Consider the following 22,144-nt stretch of genomic DNA (forward strand, 5'->3'; position numbering starts at 1 on the left):
CCACAAGCACAGGCAACCAAGCAAAAATGGACAAATGGGATCACATCAAGTTAAAAAGCTGCTTGCATGGCAAAGAAAACAATGAAGAGACAACCCACAGAATGGGAGAAAATATCTGCCAACTACCTATCTGACAAGGGGTTAATAATCAGAATATAGATGGAGCTCAAATAACTCTAGAAAAAAAATCTAATAATCCCATTAAAAAGGCAAAAGATCTGACTAAACATTTCTCAAAAGAAGATATACAAATGGCAAATGGGTATATAAAAATGTGTTCAACATCATTAATCATCAAAGAAATGCAAATCAAAACTACAATGAGATATCATTTCACCACAGTCAAAATGGCTTATATCCAAAAGATGGGAAATAACAAATGCTAGCGAGGATGTGGAGAAAAGGGAACCCTGCTATACTCTTGGTCGGAATAGAGATTAGTATGACTACTATGGAGAACAGTTTGACGTTTCCTCAAAAAAACTGAAAATAGAGCTACCATATGATCCAGCAATCCCACTGCTGGGTATGTACCCAAAAGAAAGGAAATCAGTGTATCGAAGAGATGTCTGCACTCCCATGTTTGTTGCAGCACTGTTCACAGTAGCCAAGATTTGGAAGCAACCTAAATGTTTATTCACAGGTGAATGGATAAAGAAAATGTGGAACATATACACCACTATTTAACCATAAAAAAGAATGAGATCCTGTCACTTGCAACGACATGTATGCAACTGGAAGTCATGTTAAATGAAATAACCAGGCACACAAAGACAAACGTCCCATGTTCTCACTTATTTGTGGGAGCTAAAAATGAAAACAATTGCGGTGCCTCATGCCTGTAATCCTAGCACTTTGGGAGGTCGAGGCGGGTGGATTGCCTGAGCTCAGGAGTTTAAGACCAACTTGGGCAACACAGTGAAACCCTGTCTCTACTAAAATACGAAAAATTAACTGGGCATGGCAGCATGCACCTGTAGTCCCAGCTACTTGGGAGGCTGAGGCAGGAGAATTGCTTGAACCCGGGAGGTGGAGGTTGCAGTGAGCCGAGATCACGCCACTGCACTCCAACCTGGGCAACAGAGTGAGACTTCATCTCCCCCCCCCCACCAAAAAAAAAGAAAACAATTGAACTCAAGGAGATAGAGTAGAAGAATGGTTGCCAGAGGCTAGGAAGGGTAGTAGGAGTGGAAAAGTGGGAGTCCCAGCTACATGGTAGGCTGAGATGGGAGGATTGCTTAAGCTCAGGAGGTGGAGGTTGCAGTGAGTTGAGATCACACCACTGCAACTCCAGCCTGGGCAACAGAGGGAGACCCTGTCTCGGGGGAAAAAAAAAAAAAAAAATTGATAGATCAAAGCACTTTAATAAAATTGGGCCATACTAGAGATGCTATTGTTTGAAATAAAAGATATGAAGTGGCTTTTCCGCCCATTCCCCGCTTCCCCCAAGCGCCGCTCGGGCTGCACCGTGCACTCACTCCAAGTTTCGGGCTCCTGCTAAGCTAGCGCCGCTGTCGTCTCCCTTCAGTCGCCGTCATGATTATCTACCGGGACCTCATCAGCCACGATGAGATGTTCTCCGACATCTACAAGATCCGGGAGATCGTGGATGGGCTGTGCCTGGAGGTGGAGGGGAAGATGGTCAGTAGGACAGAAGGTAACACTGATGACTCGCTCATTGGTGGGAATGCCTCCGCTAAAGGCCCAGAGGGCAAAGGTACCCAAAGCACAGTAATCACTGGTGTCGATATTGTCATGAACCATCATCTGCAGGAAACAAGTTTCACAAAAGAAGCCTACAAGAAGTACATCAAAGATTACATGAAATCAAAGGCAAACTTGAAGAACAGAGACCAGAAAGAGTAAAACCTTTTATGACAGGGGCTGCAGAACAAATCAAGCACATCCTTGCTAATTTCAAAAACTACCAGTTCTTTATTGGTGAAAACATGAATCCAGATGGCATGGTTGCTCTATTGGTCTACTGTGAGGATGGTGTAACCCCATATATGATTTTCTTTCAGGATGGTTTAGAAATGGAAAAATGTTAACAAATTTGGCAATTACTTTGGATCTATCACCTGTCATCATAACTGGCTTCTGCTTGTCATCCACACAACACCAGGACTTAAGACAAATGGGACTGATGTCATCTTGAGCTCTTCATTTATTTTGACCGTGATTTATTTGGAGTAGAGGCATTGTTTTTAAGAAAAACATGTCATGTAGGTTGTGTAAAAATAAAATGCATTTAAACTCAAAAAAAAAAAAAAGATATGAAGTGTAGTTAATAATTTAAGTGTAATAGAAGAAAAGGAGCCTAAGAAAGCTTGAAAAACATTGTTGCACTTCATATACATCTTCTTTGCTTACATTATAGTGAATAATGCTGCAACAAACATAGAAGTGCAGATATCTCTTTGCAACATGAGAGATTCATGTAGATATAAGAGACTGTGGAGACTGTTTCAAGATTGGAGTTACAGTTAGGTTTTAAATTACCTCTTCTGGCCAGCTGTGGTGGCTCACACCTGTAATCCCAGCACTTTGGGAGGCCAAGGCAGGCAGATCACCAGAGGTCAGGAGTTTGAGACCAGCCTGGCCAACATGGCCAAACACCATCTCTACTAAAAATACAAAAATTAGCAGAGTGTGGTGGTGGGTGCCTGAATCCCAGCTATTTGGGAGGCTAAAGTAGGAGTATCACCTAAACCCAGGAGGCAGAAGTTACAGTGAGCCAAGATCATGCCACTGCACTCTAGCCTAGGCAATAGAGGAAGAGTCTGTCTCAAAAAAAAAAAAAAAAAAAAAAAAATTACCTTTTCATTGTATGCTAACGTGTAGAATTCTGCATGTAACATGTCCAGTTTAAAGAATGATTATAAAGCAAATCCCTGTGTAACCAGTGCTCAAACAATGAAATAGAATGTAATGGCTCCCCAGAATCCCTCTGGGTGGTCCCTCCTGCCACACCTGCTTCCCTCCCTGCAGAGGTGGGACAGTCCTCATTTCTGCCTTCCTTGCTGTGTGTGGTTTTGCCTCCTACACATGCATCCCTAAATAATGCAGGTTCATTTTCTCTGTTTTTGAACTTTGTGTTCATGTCTTCTCCTACATATTCTTTTGCGACTTTTTTCTTTTATGACTTGCTCATTTCATTTATTATTGAGATTCATTTATTCTCTGCTCTGAAATTCTGGTTCATTATAGGCTTAATGTAAGATGTTCAGGCCATATTGTTTATTAGAAAGGCATCAAAATGTCCTACTCACTTTCACTTCTGCTTTTCACCTATTTTGTTATAATTTCTATTAACCCTTTCTCAGACCCATGTAGCTGTCCTCATCGTCCCTACCAACACCCCGTCCAGACATCATCTCTCATTTGCACAAATATAGCAGGCTGTCATCTGGTCTCCTGGCCTCATCAGCTTTGCTGCCTCGCATTGGTTCTTCGTACTGCATCTGAAATGATTTTTGAAATGTAAATATTCTTAGCTCTTCCTTGCATAAAAGAATTAAAAATATCATTGTCTTAGAGATTGCTATATAACTAACAAGTTCAAACTCTTAGGATTTTACTACAATGAGTCTTATTTTCTGTACTTCTATGTCTTTGAGTTGTTTAGAGTAACTCCACTTCATAAATTTGGTTCCGGGCTTTTGGGGAGGTCAGGTCTGTTCCACATGTCCCCACGTTCTTCTTGGACCAGTGGCTACCTCACAGGAGCTCGAGAGGCCTAGCCAAACTGTTGGAGCAGCACATCTATTGATATATCATTGGCTATAGAAAGTCCTGTGGTCAAGCCCAACATCAGTTGGTAGGGAAGTGTTTACTCTCTGCCCACTCTAGTACACTGCAGGGTCGCAAGGCCGAGGGAGAGAATGAAGAATTGAGAACAGTAATCCACCACAACTCTTGTCAATAGTAGTACTTTCTGTCATTACTTAGAATGCTAATTTCTTTCTTTGTTCCTTTTGTTATTTTGACTATGAATTCCCATTAAAATATTGTATTAAACCCAAAAGAGGGATATATGTAAAAGAATATAAAAAGCTGAATTTGATGGCTTGATTTACAACTCTTGAGTTCTGTGACTTGGAGCAAATCAATTTAATGTTACTGTCTCATTTTCCATATCCAATGGATATATTTTTATATCTCTCTTTTGAGAATTCCAAGAATATGCAGAGGATAACATATTAGTCAAAAACCAGGATATTGAAATGTTCCTAGGTCTCCTTTACTCATTAACAAGGTGTCAGTGTAGCTTGACTTTGCCTTTGTACCTATACTGGTCATTAAGAAGATGTCCCCTATCTCTCAGCTGGAAAGTGTTATCAGTGTTGTTGACCAGGAAGAGATTTAACCAAGAGATTGTATCAATAATCTTTCTTCCCCCCCACTCTGTTATAGGCCATAATGATTATATTTGTCCAGCTACAAATCAGTGTACAATCGATAAAAACCGGCGCAAGAGCTGCCAGGCCTGCAGACTTCGGAAGTGTTATGAAGTGGGAATGGTGAAGTGTGGTGAGTGCTTGCTCCCCTTCTTATTGTATATGGGACTTGCTAAAAGCCCTGTCCTCTCAGGAACCGGGGACAGTAGCCGGGAAGAGAGAAGATTTAGGACATAGTAATTAAGTATTTGTGTGTTGTCACATTGGAGGGGGCATTGACTTATCCACAGTAACTGCAGAGGACAGAGCTGGGGTGAGTGGGAACAAATTATGGGAGGCAGATTTTGGCTCCAAGTAGAGAAGAACTTTCTACAGTTCAAGTGGTCTGACCACAGAATAAATAGGCCACCAGATGGTTTAGGGGACTTCTAGCCACTGGAATCCTCAAACAGGGCTGGGTGGCCATCTGTCTGTGATCTTGAAAAGTCCAGTTCTAAGGATGAAATCCTGGTAAATGTCCACGGTTAAAGCTTGTGACAAAAAAGTAGAATATCTTGTGGGTTACTGGGGTAGCCATGGGGAGGCTCATACCTATCCCCTCGTCTAGCTTTCTAGAAGTGGAAAAATATGCAGGAGTCAGAAACATAATGGAACTATGAAAAGCACATACAGCATAGATTTTGTTCTATGACAGTAATAGATGTATACATATGTATATGTAATATATTCACATATATTCATATGTATTTTATACACTCACATATATTCACATATATTTTATACACAAAGAAAAGTGAGCACTTTAGTATATAACTGACAAAGATGCCAACACCCAGCTCTCTCCACCTGGCTAGCTTTTGGTTCACTTGTCTGTACTCACTTGCTCGTTTATATGTACTCCGAGCAGCTCTGCCTGCACTTATTCTTCTGCTAGCCAGTATTTTGCCTGTGGTTGGCTGTAATTTCTCATTGTAATTATTTGAATTTAAAGCAAAAATCTATCACTTTACTTCTTGACAATTTCTTTTTCTTTTCTTTTTTCTTTTATTTTTTTTTTTGAGAAGTAGTCTCGCTCTGTTGCCCAGGCTGGAGTGCAGTGGCATGATCTCGGCTCACTACAAGCTCCGCCTCCCGGGTTCACGCCATTCTCCCGCCTCAGCCTCCTGAGTACCTGGGACTACAGGTGCCTTCCACCATGCCCGGCTAATTTTTTGTATTTTCAGTAGAGACAGGTTTCACCGTGTTAGCCAGGACGGTCTCGATCTCCTGATCTCGTGATCCGCCTACCTCGGCCTCCCAGAGTGCTGGGATTACAGGCGTGAGCCACTACGCCCAGCCCTCCCTGACAATTTCTTAGTAGCTCTGCCTCGTGAGCATTCTCTGCCCTTTTCTTTTTCTCTGTGTATGTAACAGATTAGAACTCTCAGCTATTATAGTTCAGTTACTGCAGAAGTTCTCTTCATCTGATCACACTTCTCTGGCTTCCTAGAGTCACCGATGATCTTCATTTCCTCTGTAGAACACCCTGCCTGTGCCCATAGCCTCACAGTGTGTATTGGTTACTCTCTCGAACACCTAAACATTTCCATTCCCACCGCTTCACTTTATCCTTATCAGAAACCTGAGCTTCTTCTCAAACCTGTTTCTACTCACTGTAATTGTTACATTATAAAATTTAATTAAAATTTGTGCAAACATGAATAGGAAAAGACAAGTTTGTTGTTTTCTGTGAAAGTTTAGTTGAGGCTGGGTGCGGTGGCTCACGCCTGTAATCTCAGCACTTTGGGAGGCCAAGGCCTGCATATCATGACGTCAAGAGATTGAGACCATCCTGGCCAACATGGTGAAACCGTGTCTCTACTAAAAATACAAAAATTAGCTAGGCATGGTGGCGTGCGCCTGTAGTCCGAGCTACTTGGAAGGCTGAGGCAGGAGACTAGCTTGAACCTGGGAGGCAGAGGTTGCAGTGAACCGAGATCATGCCACTGCACTCCAGCCTGGCGACAGAGTGAGACTCCGTCAGGCGGGGTTGATGTTTAGTTGAAAGTTTTGAATAAAATCTTAAAGGACTAATAGCTATTGAGATAGATATGGGTGAGACGGGGGGAAAAAACAAAGCAAAACATAAACCTTGGGAGATCCTGAATTCAGAATTCCTTAGAAATATCTAGGTTCTTGCTCTGTTTTTGTTTTAAAGAAGCTGAAACGGCCGGGCGCGGTGGCTCAAGCCTGTAATCCCAGCACTTTGGGAGGCCGAGGCGGGCGGATCACAAGGTCAGGAGATCGAGACCACAGTGAAACCCCGTCTCTACTAAAAATACAAAAAATTAGCCGGGCGCGGTGGCGGGCGCCTGTAGTCCCAGCTACTCAGGAGGCTGAGGCAGGAGAATGGCGGGAACCCGGGAGGCGGAGCTTGCAGTGAGCCGAGATTGCGCCACTGCACTCCAGCCTGGGCAACAGCATGAGACTCCGTCTCAAAAAAAAAAAAAAAAAAAAAAAAAAGCTGAAACTGAAAATCCAGAGATAATATCTCATGGGTATGTTTATGCAGAGAAAAATGACTTTGTCTAATTGGCCCAGATGCATAAAGAGAAAGCCTTGGCACTCTGACAAAAGATTGCAAATAAATGTTTTAAGTTTTAAGTTAAACAATATTTTAAGGTGAATGTGTGTGTGTTTAAAAAGTGATTTCCAACTTAGTCTTAAGAATGCTTTTATTATACTAGGATCCATTGCACAGCTGTAGCCCTCATGGCTTAAGGCAGTGGATGCTGGGAAGAGCATGAAGGTTGGATCCCATAGAGTCTATGTTTCATTTTTGTTTCATCACTTCTTGCTGACTGTGACTGTGCTCAAACTACTGAATCACCTCTTTGGCCCTCGGTTTTCATATCTCTGAACAGATATATCTGCTTCACTGGGTTTTGTAAAGAATAAGTATGAAAACATATATAAAGACTTAGCACAGTACCTGATGCTCAATTTTAGTTTTCCTTCTGTTCTCTCTCCTTCCCTGAAAAGCTCATACGAGTTTTGATACAACACCGTTTCATGAGATAGAGTACAGAGGGATAGTTAAAGATTTCATAGAAAAGGGAATGAGAGAAAGTTTGTTGAATTTAGCCAGAAAGTCTAAGAAAAGACTGTATTCTCTTTGGAGATTACAGAAGAAATGAGATGGGTTGTTGCACATATACAATGGGATATTTTGCCCTTCACTGACCACAGAGAAAGACCATTAGCGGTGAACTTTCTTAACTCTGTCTGTGTCCTTTCCCATCACTCTTCTTATCTGCCCTCCCAAAAACCCTCTCTGCACACTTTTTCTTCCATCAGGTCTCGGAGGATTAGAGATTATACTTGCATGTTGGATCCTCCTGCACCATCCCGCTTCTTTTATTCTGAAACCATGTAGTCTGTTATCACCTTTTTCTTCTGAATTTCTGATCTTGCCTTTTCTACTGAAGTGTGGATGTGGTCATACAACAGTAGGACAACACCCACCTAGACTAACTTTATGGATGAAACTTCATTATAAGGATACACTGAAATGTAAGGAGCCAGGAAATCCATCTGAATAGCCATGTATTTGGCCTATATCCCTGTATTGGGACAATAGCTCAACATATTTTGGGTGCCATATCTTTATACATCTGCTGTATAGTCTTCCATGAAAGGGATTTGATAGGTAGGTAGTATAAAATAGTGGTTAAAAGCACCAGCTCTGGATTTAGGTTGCTGCTTGGGTTTAGATCCTGCTTCTGCTATTTTCTAGCTATGCCATCTTAGACAAGGTATTTGAGCTTATGTTTGGTTCCTCCTCTGTACATTGGAGACAGTAATAGCTCCTGTACTGTAGGGTAGCTGTCAGGATATGTGCAATATGCAATGCCTGTTGCATAGAAGCTTCCAGTAGACATTAGCTGCCATTAGTATCGTTGATCACTCTTTGGCTGGGGTTATTTACCACTGCCTAATATGGAGCACTCCTATTTGGTGGAGCTGCTCATTAAGCTCACTCAGAGGCAGCTGCCTAGGTTACAGTGTCAAAGCCACAACACTAGAAACATCCTTGATAGAAAAATGAGTTCCTTGTCAAGGGCTTTATTTATTGAGTCTAGAATCCTCAGAACTCACTACAGGACCTAGAATGTTCGACTTTGTCAGTGAAAATTTGTTAAGTAAATTTGAACATATAAATTCAAAATCTCTCACTTTGGGTATGTAAAGGGTATATAAATCTGTTTTGTAGTTCTTTATCCTTATGTACTCTACAAAAAAGAAATGTATGATCAGAAAGGTACTTTTTTTTTTTTTTTTTGAGACAGGGCATCACTCTGCTGCAACCCAGGCTGGAGTGCAATGGCGCAATCTTGGCTTACTGCAACCTTGACCTCCTAGGGCTCAATTGATTCTCTTACCTCAGCCTCCCAAGTGGCTGGGACTACAGGTGTGTGCACCACCACACCTGGCTAATTTTTGTATTTTTTGTAGAGACAGGATTTCACTGTGTTGCCCAGGCTAGTCTTGAACTCCTGGGCTCAAGTGATCCTCTTGCCTCAGCCTCTCAAAGTGCTGGGGGATTACAGGCATGAGCCACCTTGCCTGGCAGAAAGGTGCTTTTTAAAATCATACATTTTGCAGCAAACCACCATGGCACGTGCATACCTATGTAACAAACCTACATGTTCTGCACATCTATCCCAGAACCTAAAGTATATTAAAAAAAATTAAGAAAAATGTACATTTTGCTCCATTTTATCCTGGGTTTATAATTAACCTTAAATATCCATAGCATTCTACCTGATTACTAATAAAATGAATTGTATTTTAGGCCTTTAATTCTTTTAGCAGTAAATTTGGTTCAAATGTTCTGAATAAATAGAGCCCTTTCTTCTACTATAACTAGTCAATGTTAAGAGGAAATTCTGACAAATTTTCCCAGTAGCCAATAATTTAAATTTGCTCATATTTTCTAACTAATATTTATTTTAAAAATGTAAACAATTTAATTTAGTGAATAAACAATGATGGGAGTATAAAACTAAGCATTTTGCAGATTTCAACTTTTAGGGTTTTTTTTTTTTTTTAAAGGGAGATTCATATAAAAGTGGTAACCATGCTAATGACATCCTTACTTATAATGTGTCTTTCTTAATTTCCATTTTACATTTTTGTCTTTAACCGGTGAAAACTTATAAAGATTTTGGTGCTCAAATATATAGGGATTTGGAAGTTATATTTTTGTTGTTGATTTCCATTTTTCTTATGGTCAGAGAAAATGGTCTTATGCCTATTTTACTTAAGATTTTCTTCATTGCCTAGTATGTGATAATTTTTGCAAAATATCTATGGCCTTTGTAGATCAAGCTTGTTAATTATGTGGTTCAAATATTCTGCATTCTGACTCTTCGCTCTTTCAGCTGTTGAGAGAGAGGTTTAAATATACCATTATAATAGTGCATCTGTCAGTTTCTCTTTTTCTTTCAATCACTTTTGTGTTGTGTTTGGACGCTGTGTTTTGTTGTTTGTTTATTTATTTATTTTTTCAACGGAGTCTTGCTCTGTCACCTAGGCTGGAGTGCATGGCATGATCTCGGTTTACTGCAACCTGTGCCTTCTGGGTTTGTGCGATTCTCCTGCCTCAGCCTCCTGAGTAGCTGGGACTACAGGAATGCGCCACCATGCCTGGGTAACTTTTGTATTTGTAATAGAGACAGGGTTTCTCCATGTTGGCCAGGCTGGTCTCGAACTCCTGACCTCAGGTGATCCGTCGACCTTGGCCACCCAAATTGTTGGGATTACAGGCGTGAGCCACCGCACCTGGCCTTGGTTGTTTTGAAGTATATGAGTTTAGAATTATTTATCTTTTTAAAATATTCTAGCAACGAGTCTCCTTATCTATAATAATAATTTTTGCCTTAAAGTTTATTTGTCTGGTATCAGTAGAGTAACATCAATTTATTTGGTTAATTTTGCCTGTTATATATTTTTGTATCTGTCTACTTTGTTTTCCTATGTGTTAGTTGTATCTCTTACAACTAATCTATGTCTAGATTTAAAAATATGTACGATTTCAGGTCACTCTTAAATGGTCAATTTGGTATTTTTTGTTTATTGTGATAACTGATATTTGGGTTCATATTCTATTATTTTGTGATTTAAAAAATTTTATTATGTATTTTCTACTTCTTCCGTTTTGGGAGTTGATCACATTTTTATGTTTCTATTTCTTCTTTTACTAGTTTAAAAGTCATGCATTCTGTTTGAATTCCCTTTTTTCTTTTGAGACAGAGTCTCGCTGTGTCACCAGGGCTGGAGTGCAGTGGCGTGATCTTGGCTCACTGCACCCTCCGCCTCCCAGATTCAAGTGATTCTCCCGCCTCAGCCTCCTAAATAGCTGGGATTACAGGTGTCTCCCACCATGTCCAGCTAGTTTTTGTATTATTAGTAGAGATTGGGTTTCACTCTGTTGCCCAGGCTGGTCTTGAACTCCTGACCTCAAGTGATCTGCCTTCCCCCACCACCTTTGGCCTCCTAAAGTGCTGGGATTACAAGTGTGAGCCACCATGCTTGGCCATGTTTCAGTTCCTTTAATGATATTTCTGCTTTTTAACATGTGTTCTTGATTAATTTGAGAATTTAAGCTTCTGTCTTCCCAAAAAAGAATCTTAGAAATTCTAACCAAAATAATTCCTCTCTCATTTTACATGTTATTGTTTGGTATTTTGGTTCCACCTTGTTTCTATATCACCAAAACTTACTTATTGGGCTGGGTGTGGTGGCTTATCCCAGCACTTTGGGAGGCCAAGGCAAGTGGATCACTTGAGCCCAGGAGTTCGAGACCAACTTGGGCAACATGGCAAGACCCTGTCTCGGCCAGGCGCGGTGGCTCACGCCTGTATTCCCAGCACTTTGGGAGGCCGAGGCGGGCGGATCACAAGGTCAGGAGATCGAGACCACGGTGAAACCCCGTCTCTACTAAAAATACAAAAAAAAAATTAGCCGGGTGCGGTTGTGGGCGCCTGTAGTCCCAGCTACTCGGGAGGCTGAGGCAGGAGAATGGCGTGAACCCGGGAGGCGGAGCTTGCAGTGAGCCGAGATCGCGCCACTGCACTCCAGCCTGGGCGACAGAGTGAGACTCCGTCTCAAAAAAAAAAAAAAAAAAAAAAAAGACCCTGTCTCTACAAAAAATACAAAAATTAGTCAGGTGTGTTGGTGCACACTTGTAGTCCCAGCTACCCAGGAGGCTGAGGTGGGAGGATCACTTGAGCCTGGGAGGTTGAGGCTGCAGTGAGCTGTGATCATGACCATACCACCATACTTCAGCCTGGGTGACAGAGACCCTGTCTCTAAAAAAAAAAAAAAAAGTAAACAAATCCAAAGAACAAGCATATAAATCAACTTTGCTAGTAATTAAAACATACAAAGTAAAGCAAGATGGTTTAGTCACTTGTTAGATTAGCAAACATTAAAAATGATTTTTAATGCCCAATGCGTTCTGAGAAAATAGATTGTCAAACTATTGAGCACTGGGTAACATAGTAAGACCCTATCTCTACAAAAAAATTTAAAAATTTGCCAGACATGGTGGCATGTTCCTGTAGTCCTAGCTACTTGGGAGGCTGAGGCAGGAGGATTGCTTGAGTCCAGGAGAGGAAGGCTGCAGTGAGCTGTGATTGCATCACTACACTCCAGCTTAGGCAACAGAGCAAGGCTCTGTCTCAAAAATACGATTAAAATAAAATAGTGTATATACTACAATCTAATTTTGTGTATAAAGGCCGGGCATGGTGGCTCACACCTGTAATCCTAGCACTTTGGGAGGCTGAGATAGGCAGATCACCTGAGGTCAGGAATTTGAGACGAGCCTGGCCAAACATGGTGAAATCACATCTCTACTAAAAATATAAAAATTAGCCGGGCATGGTGGTGGGCACCTGTAATCCTAGCTACTCAGGAGGCTGAGGCAGGAGAATTGCTTGAACCTGGGAGGCTGAGGTTGCAGTGAGCCGAGATCACGCCGCTGAACTGCAGCCTGGGTGACAGAGTGAGACTCCGTCTCAAAAACAAACAACAACAAAAAAATTTTGTATATAAAACATGGAAAAATATAAAAGCATTAAAAAGACTGAAAGAATTTTTGCCAAAATTTATTCTTTTCCATATTTTCCAGATTTTTTCACTTAATTTGCTATTTGAAATATACTTGTGTAAGTATGAATAAAGAAATATATACATATGCACACATGCATATAAACATTTTAAGAATGTGTTAAAAGTATATTATTTGATACCTTTGGAAATATCCCCATTTTTCTACCTGAAGAAAATTCCTAATTTCATGGTTTGGAAACAGGTTTATGAGCACTCTTTATAGAGAAATGGTGTCAGTATCTATAGATGACCTGGAAATGGAGACCTAAAAAGTTCCTGAAAAGTTATGTCGTTGGTTTTCCTAGTACAATCACGACCATAGTAATCTTTGGTACGTGCCCCACAGGCTCCAAAAAATAAAAGTCAAGCTTCTTTTACTTGACTGCGGTTTTACCCTAACAATTTGAATGACCCTGCTTTCCTTTTCAGGCTCCCGGAGAGAGAGATGTGGGTACCGCCTTGTGCGGAGACAGAGAAGTGCCGACGAGCAACTGCACTGCGCCAGCAAGGCCAAGAGGAGTGGCAGCCATGCGCCCCTAGTGCGGGAGCTGCTGCTGGACGCCCTGAGCCCCGAGCAGCTGGTGCTCACCCTCCTGGAGGCTGAGCCACCCCATGTACTGATCAGCCGCCCCAGCGCGCCCTTCACTGAGGCCTCCATGATGATGTCCCTGACCAAGCTGGCCGACAAGGAGTTGGTACACATGATCAGCTGGGCCAAGAAGATTCCCGGTAGGGCTTTCGGGCTATTAGTTTTCCGTGTACTTGTAGAAAGGCCTGCTGCTAATATTTAAAGGACAAGAGTATAAAGTAGAGGTCTGTGAGCTGTGCCTAGATATTTAACGGTTTCTCAGCTGGATTTGTAACTTTTGAGTGCAATATGTTCCTTCCTCCCGTCTTGGCATAGCTACCTTCAACAAGGCCACGTTCTGATTTAGAATTCTGAGACGACTCTGAGTTCTGTACCCCACATGGTAGTGAAGAAAGAGTTGTGCGTGGCCCAGCCATTTCTATTCTTGACTCTCTTCTTTTCCTGTGGCTAGATGCTTCCCATACTACCTGGCACAAACCCTATCCTGTGTGTCCACATCTGCTACAGACACTCACCTGTTGGCCCCCTCTCATGCCTAGAGGTGGTCTGGGAGGATGGACCCAGGGAACCCACCCAGACTCTGGAACTGGGCTTGGGGTCATTTGGGCAAGAAATCCTAGAGTCCTGGAACCTGGAACGTGGTTAAAAGGTAGACTCTACATTGCCCCATTTCTTGGCTCTGGATTCCTCACCTTGAGAGGAGGGGCATGGTTGGGTAGGGTGGGGTAGAGTACAGTATGACTAGTTTGAAAGTGAAAGGTTTGTCAGATGCTAAATAGAATTTTGTAAATTATTGTTCCAATAGAGAATCAGTATTATATACACAAATGAATATGTATGGACAAAGAGAGTAAATCAGTGGTTGAAGTTACACGAATCATCAGTGGGCCCATAAACTTGGAATGCCATCAAGTTAAAAATGAGCTTAGTTACTCATGAGTTATCATTTGGAACCTGCATTTTCCATCCTCTAAAGTGATCACTTCTCCCAAGCCCATTTGTAATACAGACCTGAAGTGCTGTATGATGCTGAAATTACCAGCTAATTATCATTTGACGTGGTGTTTCTGTGAAAGAGTGAATCTAGGATTCTAACCTAAAATGGCAACATCCCACAATCCCCCTGTGAAAGGTTCTCCATGCCCTTCTTTACAGTCCTTGAAGAAATGAAGCCTCTTACAAGTTCTGAGCCACTGGGGGCGTTCCCATGGCCTGGGGGGCAACGACTGCACTGGGCAAGCTGTAAAGATGAGGAGGGGCGAGAAGCTGGGGGAAGAGAAGTTTCGGGTAAAGAGCCCAGGGAACTGAGGCCTACGGGGACAGTATCATTTGGGGACTTTTGTTGAACTGGGCCCATTTCTTCTGAGCTTGCTGAGGATTTTTGGTTTCGAGTTGTATTTTGTTTTGTCTATCATCTTCACCTTTGCCAGAATTATTTTTTTTCTGCTTTTTCCTGGAGGAGGCAATCCTGATGCACTTTCCTCTAGTTTTTGCTTTAAGTGTATTCCAAACACGATTTCGCAGGACCACACACGGAGAGCAGTGATGAAATTAATTATTGCTGAAAGCTGTGCCCCTTCTTTGTGCCATAAGAAATCTGAACTCTTAAACTGCGTTATTCCTTATTCAAGCCTGGTGTTTTGAAAAGTTTTCAGGAAACGTAGGCATAGTCTGGAGGTGTGATTTTTTCCCCCTCTCTTACCTGGCATGGTCATTGTCCAAACCAAAAAAAAAAAAAAAAAAATTAAAATATCATCTAGCCCTGATCTTGTTGAATATCTACAAGGTTAAGAGCCATGATCTCTTGGGTAGGCTTATTGTCTATTACTGTGGGTGAGATTGGGAAGGTGTATACATATTAGGAACCTAAACTGAGCAAAGCATGTGGATTTAGAAAGTATTTATCCATCTTTACACTCATAACACCATTACATTCTCCTTGAGACAGATTTACATTATAATTGTTCAAAGACTTGAACACTTATGTTCTCTCTGCCATAGTTTCCTCATCTGTAAAACAAGAATAAGAGATCTTGCCTATAGGACATTCTCAGAGATAGGCATTGTTACCTCCATTTTCCTATAAGAAAAACAAAGATTTAATGGGAGATTAAGTGACCAGCTAGAAAGAGGCTGAGCTGGAGTTCAAACCAGAGTCCATTTCACTCCAAGGCTGTGTCTTTTGTTGCCATATTTATATTAAATGGCCGTCTCCTTTTATCATGGCTTGTGAAGGAAGCCCCGGTGTTCTCTGCTTTGCTTTTGAAGTGCTTCCTTCCCCAGAGATTACCTGTTTCCAAACAGTACTGTGACCAACATGAGTTATTAGGTTGTCAGGACCTGCTTTGTTATTATATTTGCTCTTTATTTTATTTATTTATTTATTTAGACAGGATCTTGCTCTGTTGCCCAGGCTGGAGTGCAGTGACATAATCTCAGCTCGCTGCAGCCTCGACCTCCCAGGCTCAAGCAATCCTCCCACTTCAGCCTCCAGAGTATCTGGGACTACAGGCACCTGCCACCATGACCAGATAATTTTTTGTAGAGATGGGGTTTCTCCATGTTGGCCAGGCTGGTTTCAAACTCCTGGGTGCAGGCAATCCACCCGCCTTGGCCAACCAAAGTGCTGGGATTACAGGTGTGCGCCATTGTGCTTGGCGATATTTGCTGCTTAGGATAGAATCGCCCAGAAACAGTGCTTCTACCCGGAAGGATCTTAACACTGGATGGGAAATTTTAAGCAATCAGAGAAATCCTTGAAGTTGAGGCCTTGGCTTTCTGCGGGGGCTGACACTGCTGTCTGCAAGCCTCCAACCCCAACCTCCACCTACCCCATTCCCCCACCCCTTCTGATCCCAGTCAAAGATTGGGTCAGACAGGCAGCTCCTCTGACTGGCAACCAAGCATCAACCTTCTCAGTAGTGCAGAGGAATTATCAGGACACAGCTAACCAAGATCAGTTCTGAGCCCAGGTCATCACGCTTGACAAACTCTAAATGAAGTATATTTGTCTCTAGAAGGGGTCGAAGACTGGAAACTGAGTCACGCAGCTTAACTTCAAAGTTTTCTTCCTTTAATGAGTAGTCAATCATATCTATAAAATATCGATTCCCTAATGGTTTGTGTTTTCTTAGTGTTTTAACACTTGCCATTCTGTCTCAACAGACACAGGTAGCTGAGGAGGAGGGTGCGGGTGTCTCACCGCCTCTTGCTTTCCCCAGGCTTTGTGGAGCTCAGCCTGTTCGACCAAGTGCGGCTCTTGGAGAGCTGTTGGATGGAGGTGTTAATGGTGGGGCTGATGTGGCGCTCAATTGACCACCCCGGCAAGCTCATCTTTGCTCCAGATCTTGTTCTGGACAGGTGAGAAAAAATGCATTGTGTTTCTTCTCCCACTTGTTTGAGTAAGGTACTTAGTGGGAACAAAGTCCTGGGTGCTGCAATTAAAATCTCACACTTGCAGGGCAATTAGAGGATGATAGTATCATTAGCTCCTTCACTGGGTCAAGAACCAGAGGAGGAGAGAGTTGGGTCCAGGGATTCAGGGTCCTGTGACTCATTTTTAATCTGTGGTGCAGCAGCATTTACAGGCCAGCGCTTTAATAGGGGAGTGTATCCTGTAGGTATGTGGCCACTACATGTATAAGTCGACAGACTTTTCTGCATTAAAAATTCCATTTTCAGGTTATAATCTTAAGTTGTCCTGTTGTTTTCTGTACCTATAGTGACCAATTACGTCTGGAGCTTTCTGGACAGGTGATAAAATTCTTACAAATCTGCCAAGTTTATTTTCTTATGCTTTAACTCATTCTTTTTTTTTTTTTTCTGAGACGGAGTCTCACTGTCACTCAGGCTGGAGTGCAGAGGCGCAATCTTGGCTCACTGCAACCTCCACTTCTTGGATTCAAGTGATTCTCCTGCCTCAGCCCCTCGAGTAGTTGGGATCACAGGTGCCCACCACCACGCCAGGCTAATTTTTCTATTTTTACTAGAGAAGTGGTTTCACCATGTTGGCCAGGCTGATCTTGAACTCCTGACCTCAGGCGATCCACCCACCTCGGCCTCCCAAAGCTCTGGGATTACAGCCCCCACTGTGCCCAGTCTGCTTTAACTCATTCTAATGCATGTACTATATAGCATTTTTGGCAATAGTGGTGGAAGGAAGGGTTACTAATACTACATGAAACTTAACAGAAAATGGGACATGATGCTATCTATATCTTGGTTGCATTTGATTTTCTTTTAAAGATGACAGAAAAGGAACCAGTTTTTAATTGACTTAGGTGAACTGTTTATGGAGGGAAAGCTGGACTATATAAAAACACTCAAGCTTTTTAGCAGGAAAGTAGAATACCCTTTTGGTGTGAATTTGAGCAGTTTGAAATCTGCATGGAAATTGATTTCCACGCCCCTTTTGTGGAAAAAATGCTAGTGTTGAATGTTCAGCCACATCTGACTCTGCACAGTGTGGGAGGATGCCTAGTGTCTACCCCAACTCTTGCATTATAATCCTGTTACCACTTTAAGATCATCCGAAGACCCTGTGTTACACAGATGAAGAGTGATGCCCCAAGGTATCAGTCCCCATTCTGCTTTTTGTCATGGTTGACAATGTTATTAAAAGAGCACTGTTCTGCATAATGAAGGTGTTTTGACAGAGAACAGATCCTTTGGGAAGAGCTGGAGGATGGATTGACTTGAACGAGAGCCCAGGTGGTAAACCATGGAGGGAGGCTCTGGAAAAGCAGAGAAGTGCAGGGCACAAGACGCTTCAGTAACAAACAAAATAGCTAACCTATTGGCTTGTATGTGCTTAGCAGCACCTTATGCATTTAACTTATGTCAACACATTTAATCTTCACAATCTTCCTGCACTCTTTAAGGGAGTAGGACCCATTATTATCTCTATCATTCAGATATTTGGAAATGGGAGATTAAGAAACCTGCTGACAGGATAGTAGGTGGTGGAGCTGGACTTAGGGGGTTGCCAAACGGCAAACTGTCTACTTTATTCTGCCTGTTGTCCTGGGTGACAATGTAGACAAAGAGCACATTCTTCAGTACAGAGATGTTTTGGTAGAGAACAGCCCTGTTCTACTGATAACACACTGTAGAAACCCACTCTCCCCACTGTCATCTCGGGGTACCATGTTGCAAGGCAGGCTGAAAAGCCAAGCACCTAGCCAAGCCATTGTATTCTGCTTGGGTTTTAACTGAGGCCAAATATACATATGTATAAATACACACATATAATTCTCCTAGAGGTTAGTCCTAGGGAGACGTTCCATCCCTTGACAAATCAAATAATTTGCAGACTTTTGGATTAAATTATTTTATCTCTTGTCTTGATTTCTAAATTGATGCCAAATTTAGTGTTTATTTTTGGTGACTGATTCATTCCTGGTTTTTAGGACAATTAACTCTCTACTCTCTCATTTCTCTGTATGGGTTCTTTAATTCCTGTAATTGTGTGTATATATTACTATAAGTGGACACAAATCCTGGAAAAATATTAGGCCTACCTTTTAGTTAATAGAAGAAAAGTTATTTTTTTAACGAATTATTTATGATAGACTCACACTGCCTTTATAACTTATATGAAAGTATTATGTTTTACAACATAAATCTAGTATGTTTGAGTATAGAAGAGGAATTCTTGGGAATTGTAAATGCATTCACATTGAGCAGACTTTTTTTTTTTGAATGATTACTGGTGTTTATTTTTTGTTGCAATTTCTAGTAGTTTTTGTTTGTTTGTTTTTTGTTTTTGAGATGGAGTCTCACTCTGTCACCCAGGCTGGAATGCGATGGCGCAATCTCAGCTCACTGCAACCTCCGCCTCCCAGGCTCAAGCGATTCTTGTGCCTCAGCCTCCCGAGTAGCTGGGATTACAGGCATGTGCCACTACACCTGGCCAATTTTTGTATTATTATTATTATTATTATTTTTTTTTTAGTAGAGACGGGGTTTTACCATGTTGGCCAGGCTGGTCTTGAGGTCCTGACTTCAAGTGATCCCCCAACCTCAGCCTCCCAAGGTGTTGGGATTACAGGCGTGAGCCACCATCCCAGCCTACAATCTCTAGCATTTTTAACCCATTAACTTTGTGAAGTCAGGAACTTGAAGTCTAAGATAGTTCAGTTACGTAGTCATCTCTTATACAGATGAATATACTTTTATGTAATAGGTGTATTTGTAGAGGAGTTGCTCATTCAAAAGTCAGGAGTCAGGCTCCATAAAGGAGTTCTATTACAACTCTTTTTTGCAAAATGAAGACATAATCTTCACACCATTTGAAAATAACTGTCTTCTGCTGGATTGTCCTACCAGAGTTTCTTCAAGTGGTAATATGGCTGTATAAACAGTGAATACAACTAACAGCCCATTTGTGGATACTGAAACTATAATTTCTGTTTCCCTTTATTCTTGTTGAGGTTTCTGCAACAAGAAAACTTGTATCTACTGAGGATGAGAGGAAAATCTAGTTACTTCAGCTTATTTCTAAGCATTTAGTTCTTCTTTTACTAACCACTGAATTCATAAAAATCACATATGGAAAGGCATTTTTGTGTCCTTAGTATCAACAGGCAACTGACTAATGTTAAATTATTAGTCAGAGGAAGTTTGTATCTGGGCTTGGATCCCATTGTGGACATTTGCAGAGAGGTTCATGGAATTATATATGTATAAATGTCTTGAGTTTACATTCACATCAGTTATTTGTATGCTAAATTCCTTCAAGGTAGCCACTGAATTTTCAATTCCGAATTTTAATTTACCCTTTGTACATAAGTGATTTCACTTCAGTTATTAAGTCCTTTTTATGTTCTAAGCCTTAAGCACTCCCTGCCATTGCCATATACACAGAGGTAAACCACGGTCTGTACCCAGGTGTGTGCTGCCAGCAGGTATATATATATAGGTACAAAATAGTGTACCCCAAAGGGAGGCCCACTCATTCAACATTTTGTTGTTGTATTAAACAATACTCTTCTTTAGGCCAGGCACGGTGGCTTACACCTGTAATTCCAGCACTTTGGGAGACCGAGATGGGTAGATCACCTTAGGTCAGGAGTTCGAGACAAGCCTGACAACATGATGAAACCCCGTCTCTACTAAAAATACAAAAGTTAGCTGGGTGTGGTAGCAGGCGCCTGTAATCCCAGCTACTTGGGAAGCTGAGGCAGGAGAATTGCTTGAACCCAGGAAGTGGAGGTTGCAGTGAGCAGAGATCACTTCATTGCACTCCACCTGGGGTGACAGAGCAAGACTCCATCTCAAAAAAAATAAAAAACAATATTCTTATTTTATAAAGAGTGAGTATTGGCCAGGCTCGGTAGCTCATGCCTGTAGTCCCAGCACCTTGGGAGGTTGAGGCGAGTGGATCACTTGAGGTCAGGAGTTCAAGACCAGCCTGGCCAACATGGTGAAACCCCTTCTCTACTAAAAATGCAAAAATTAGCCAGGCATAGTGGTGCGTGCCTATAATCCCAGCTACATGGGAGGCTGAGGCAGGAGAATCACTTGAACCCAGGAGGCGGAGGTTGCAGTGAGCAGAGATCATGCCGCTGCACTCCAGTCTGGGCATCGGAGTGAGACCCTGTCTCCAAAAAAAAAAAAAAGTTATTATCAAGTAATAAAATTGATATGGTTTGGCTCTGTGTCCCCAGCAAATCTCATCTGAAATTGTCAAGGGAGGGACCTGGTGGGAGTGATCGGATCATCGAGACGGTTTCCCCCATGCTGTTCTCATGATAGTGAGTGAGTTCTCATGGGAGCTGATGCTTTAAAAGTGTTTGGCAGCTCCCCCGTCTCGTTCAATCGCTCGCTCTTCTGCCTCCGTGTAAGATGTGCCTTGGTTTCCCTTTGCTCTCTGCCACGATGGTAAGTTTCCTGAGGCCTCCCTAGCCATGCAGAACTGTGAGTCAGTTAAACCTTTTTTCTTCATAGATTACCCAGTCTCAGGTAATGCTTTATAGCAATGCGAAAATGGACTAATACAAAGATATTCCATGTTATTACTGATTTTATTTAGTAGTTGATGGACAGATAGTGTGCAAAAATAAATTTCCTGAGTAGGTCAGTTTGATTGATACATTGTTTCAATATTTTAACGTTGAAATCGTATGTCCTGTTTTTGTTTCTGTTTTTGTTAATTTAGAGACAGGGTCTTGCTCTGTGGCCCAGGCTGGAATACAGCAGTGCCATCATAGCTCACTGCAACCTCGGGCTTCTGGCCTCAAGTGATCTTTTGCCTTAGCCCCCTGAGTAGCTGGGACTATAGGTATATGCTACCATGCCTGGTTTATTATTATTATTTTGTAGAGACAAGGTCTCGCTATGTTGCCCAGGCGGGTCTGGAACTCTTGGCCTCAAGTGATCCTCCCACTTTGACCTCCCCAAAGCACGGGGATTACAGACATGAGCAGCCAGCCTGTCTTTAATTCAACTCTTTTAACCCTGTCCTAATTTCTTACTCATAATTCAGTTTCAATCTAAAATTATAAAATAAATAAAATAGATGTCACTAATTTACTTTAGAGTCTTTCCTAACTTTGTTCTGTATAACTCATCTGAAAGAACTTTTTTGGGCTGTCATTTATGATGTCTTATACTTTATTGCCCCTTCATTTCTCATTTATTTTGTAGAAATGTATTTGGTTTCTGCAGACTGTGAAGTGAATAAAAATATTCTAACTTTGCCACCCCTTGAATGAAATGGTTGACTGTCACACCTGCTTAAAAAGAAAGCAATCAGACCTAGTTCTTTAGACTTTGTTTAGAAATTAACTTTTTCCATGAGGTATATATGGTCTGATTACTGTGAGTGACAGCCTTTATCAGGGTTTAAAATACCTCAGTATGCAAACCCTCCCCCCATTTTTGAAACAAAAATTTGTAGTGAAAATGGCATATATTTTAATGAGGAAATGATACCAATTTCAATATTTAAGAACTAAGGCACAGGTACTTCTGGAAAATAGGATTGATTTCAGGTTGG

General features: G+C 41.7%; 1 protein-coding gene and 1 pseudogene across 5 annotated transcripts in view; both read left to right on the forward strand.

Moving 5' to 3' along the window:
• ESR2 (estrogen receptor 2) overlaps positions 1 to 22,144 on the forward strand; it is a 69,705-nt gene that overhangs the window by 22,697 nt on the left and 24,864 nt on the right. For 2 of the 4 annotated variants that reach the window (XM_050797881.1, XM_050797882.1), the window contains exons 4-7: positions 4,417 to 4,533; positions 9,976 to 10,092; positions 12,987 to 13,286; positions 16,368 to 16,506. In XM_050797881.1, coding sequence (XP_050653838.1) covers positions 4,417 to 4,533; positions 9,976 to 10,092; positions 12,987 to 13,286; positions 16,368 to 16,506 — 673 coding nt within the window. The remainder of the gene's footprint in view (positions 1 to 4,416; positions 4,534 to 9,975; positions 10,093 to 12,986; positions 13,287 to 16,367; positions 16,507 to 22,144) is intronic. The other 2 variants (XM_050797884.1, XM_050797883.1) reach the window with 1 other exon arrangement.
• LOC126959027 (translationally-controlled tumor protein-like) lies at positions 1,489 to 2,273 on the forward strand (annotated as a pseudogene). Its single transcript, XR_007727438.1, has one exon. The product of XR_007727438.1 is annotated as a translationally-controlled tumor protein-like (transcript).

Source organism: Macaca thibetana, chromosome 7, assembly GCF_024542745.1.
Source record: "Macaca thibetana thibetana isolate TM-01 chromosome 7, ASM2454274v1, whole genome shotgun sequence".
Lineage (NCBI taxonomy): Eukaryota > Metazoa > Chordata > Mammalia > Primates > Cercopithecidae > Macaca > Macaca thibetana.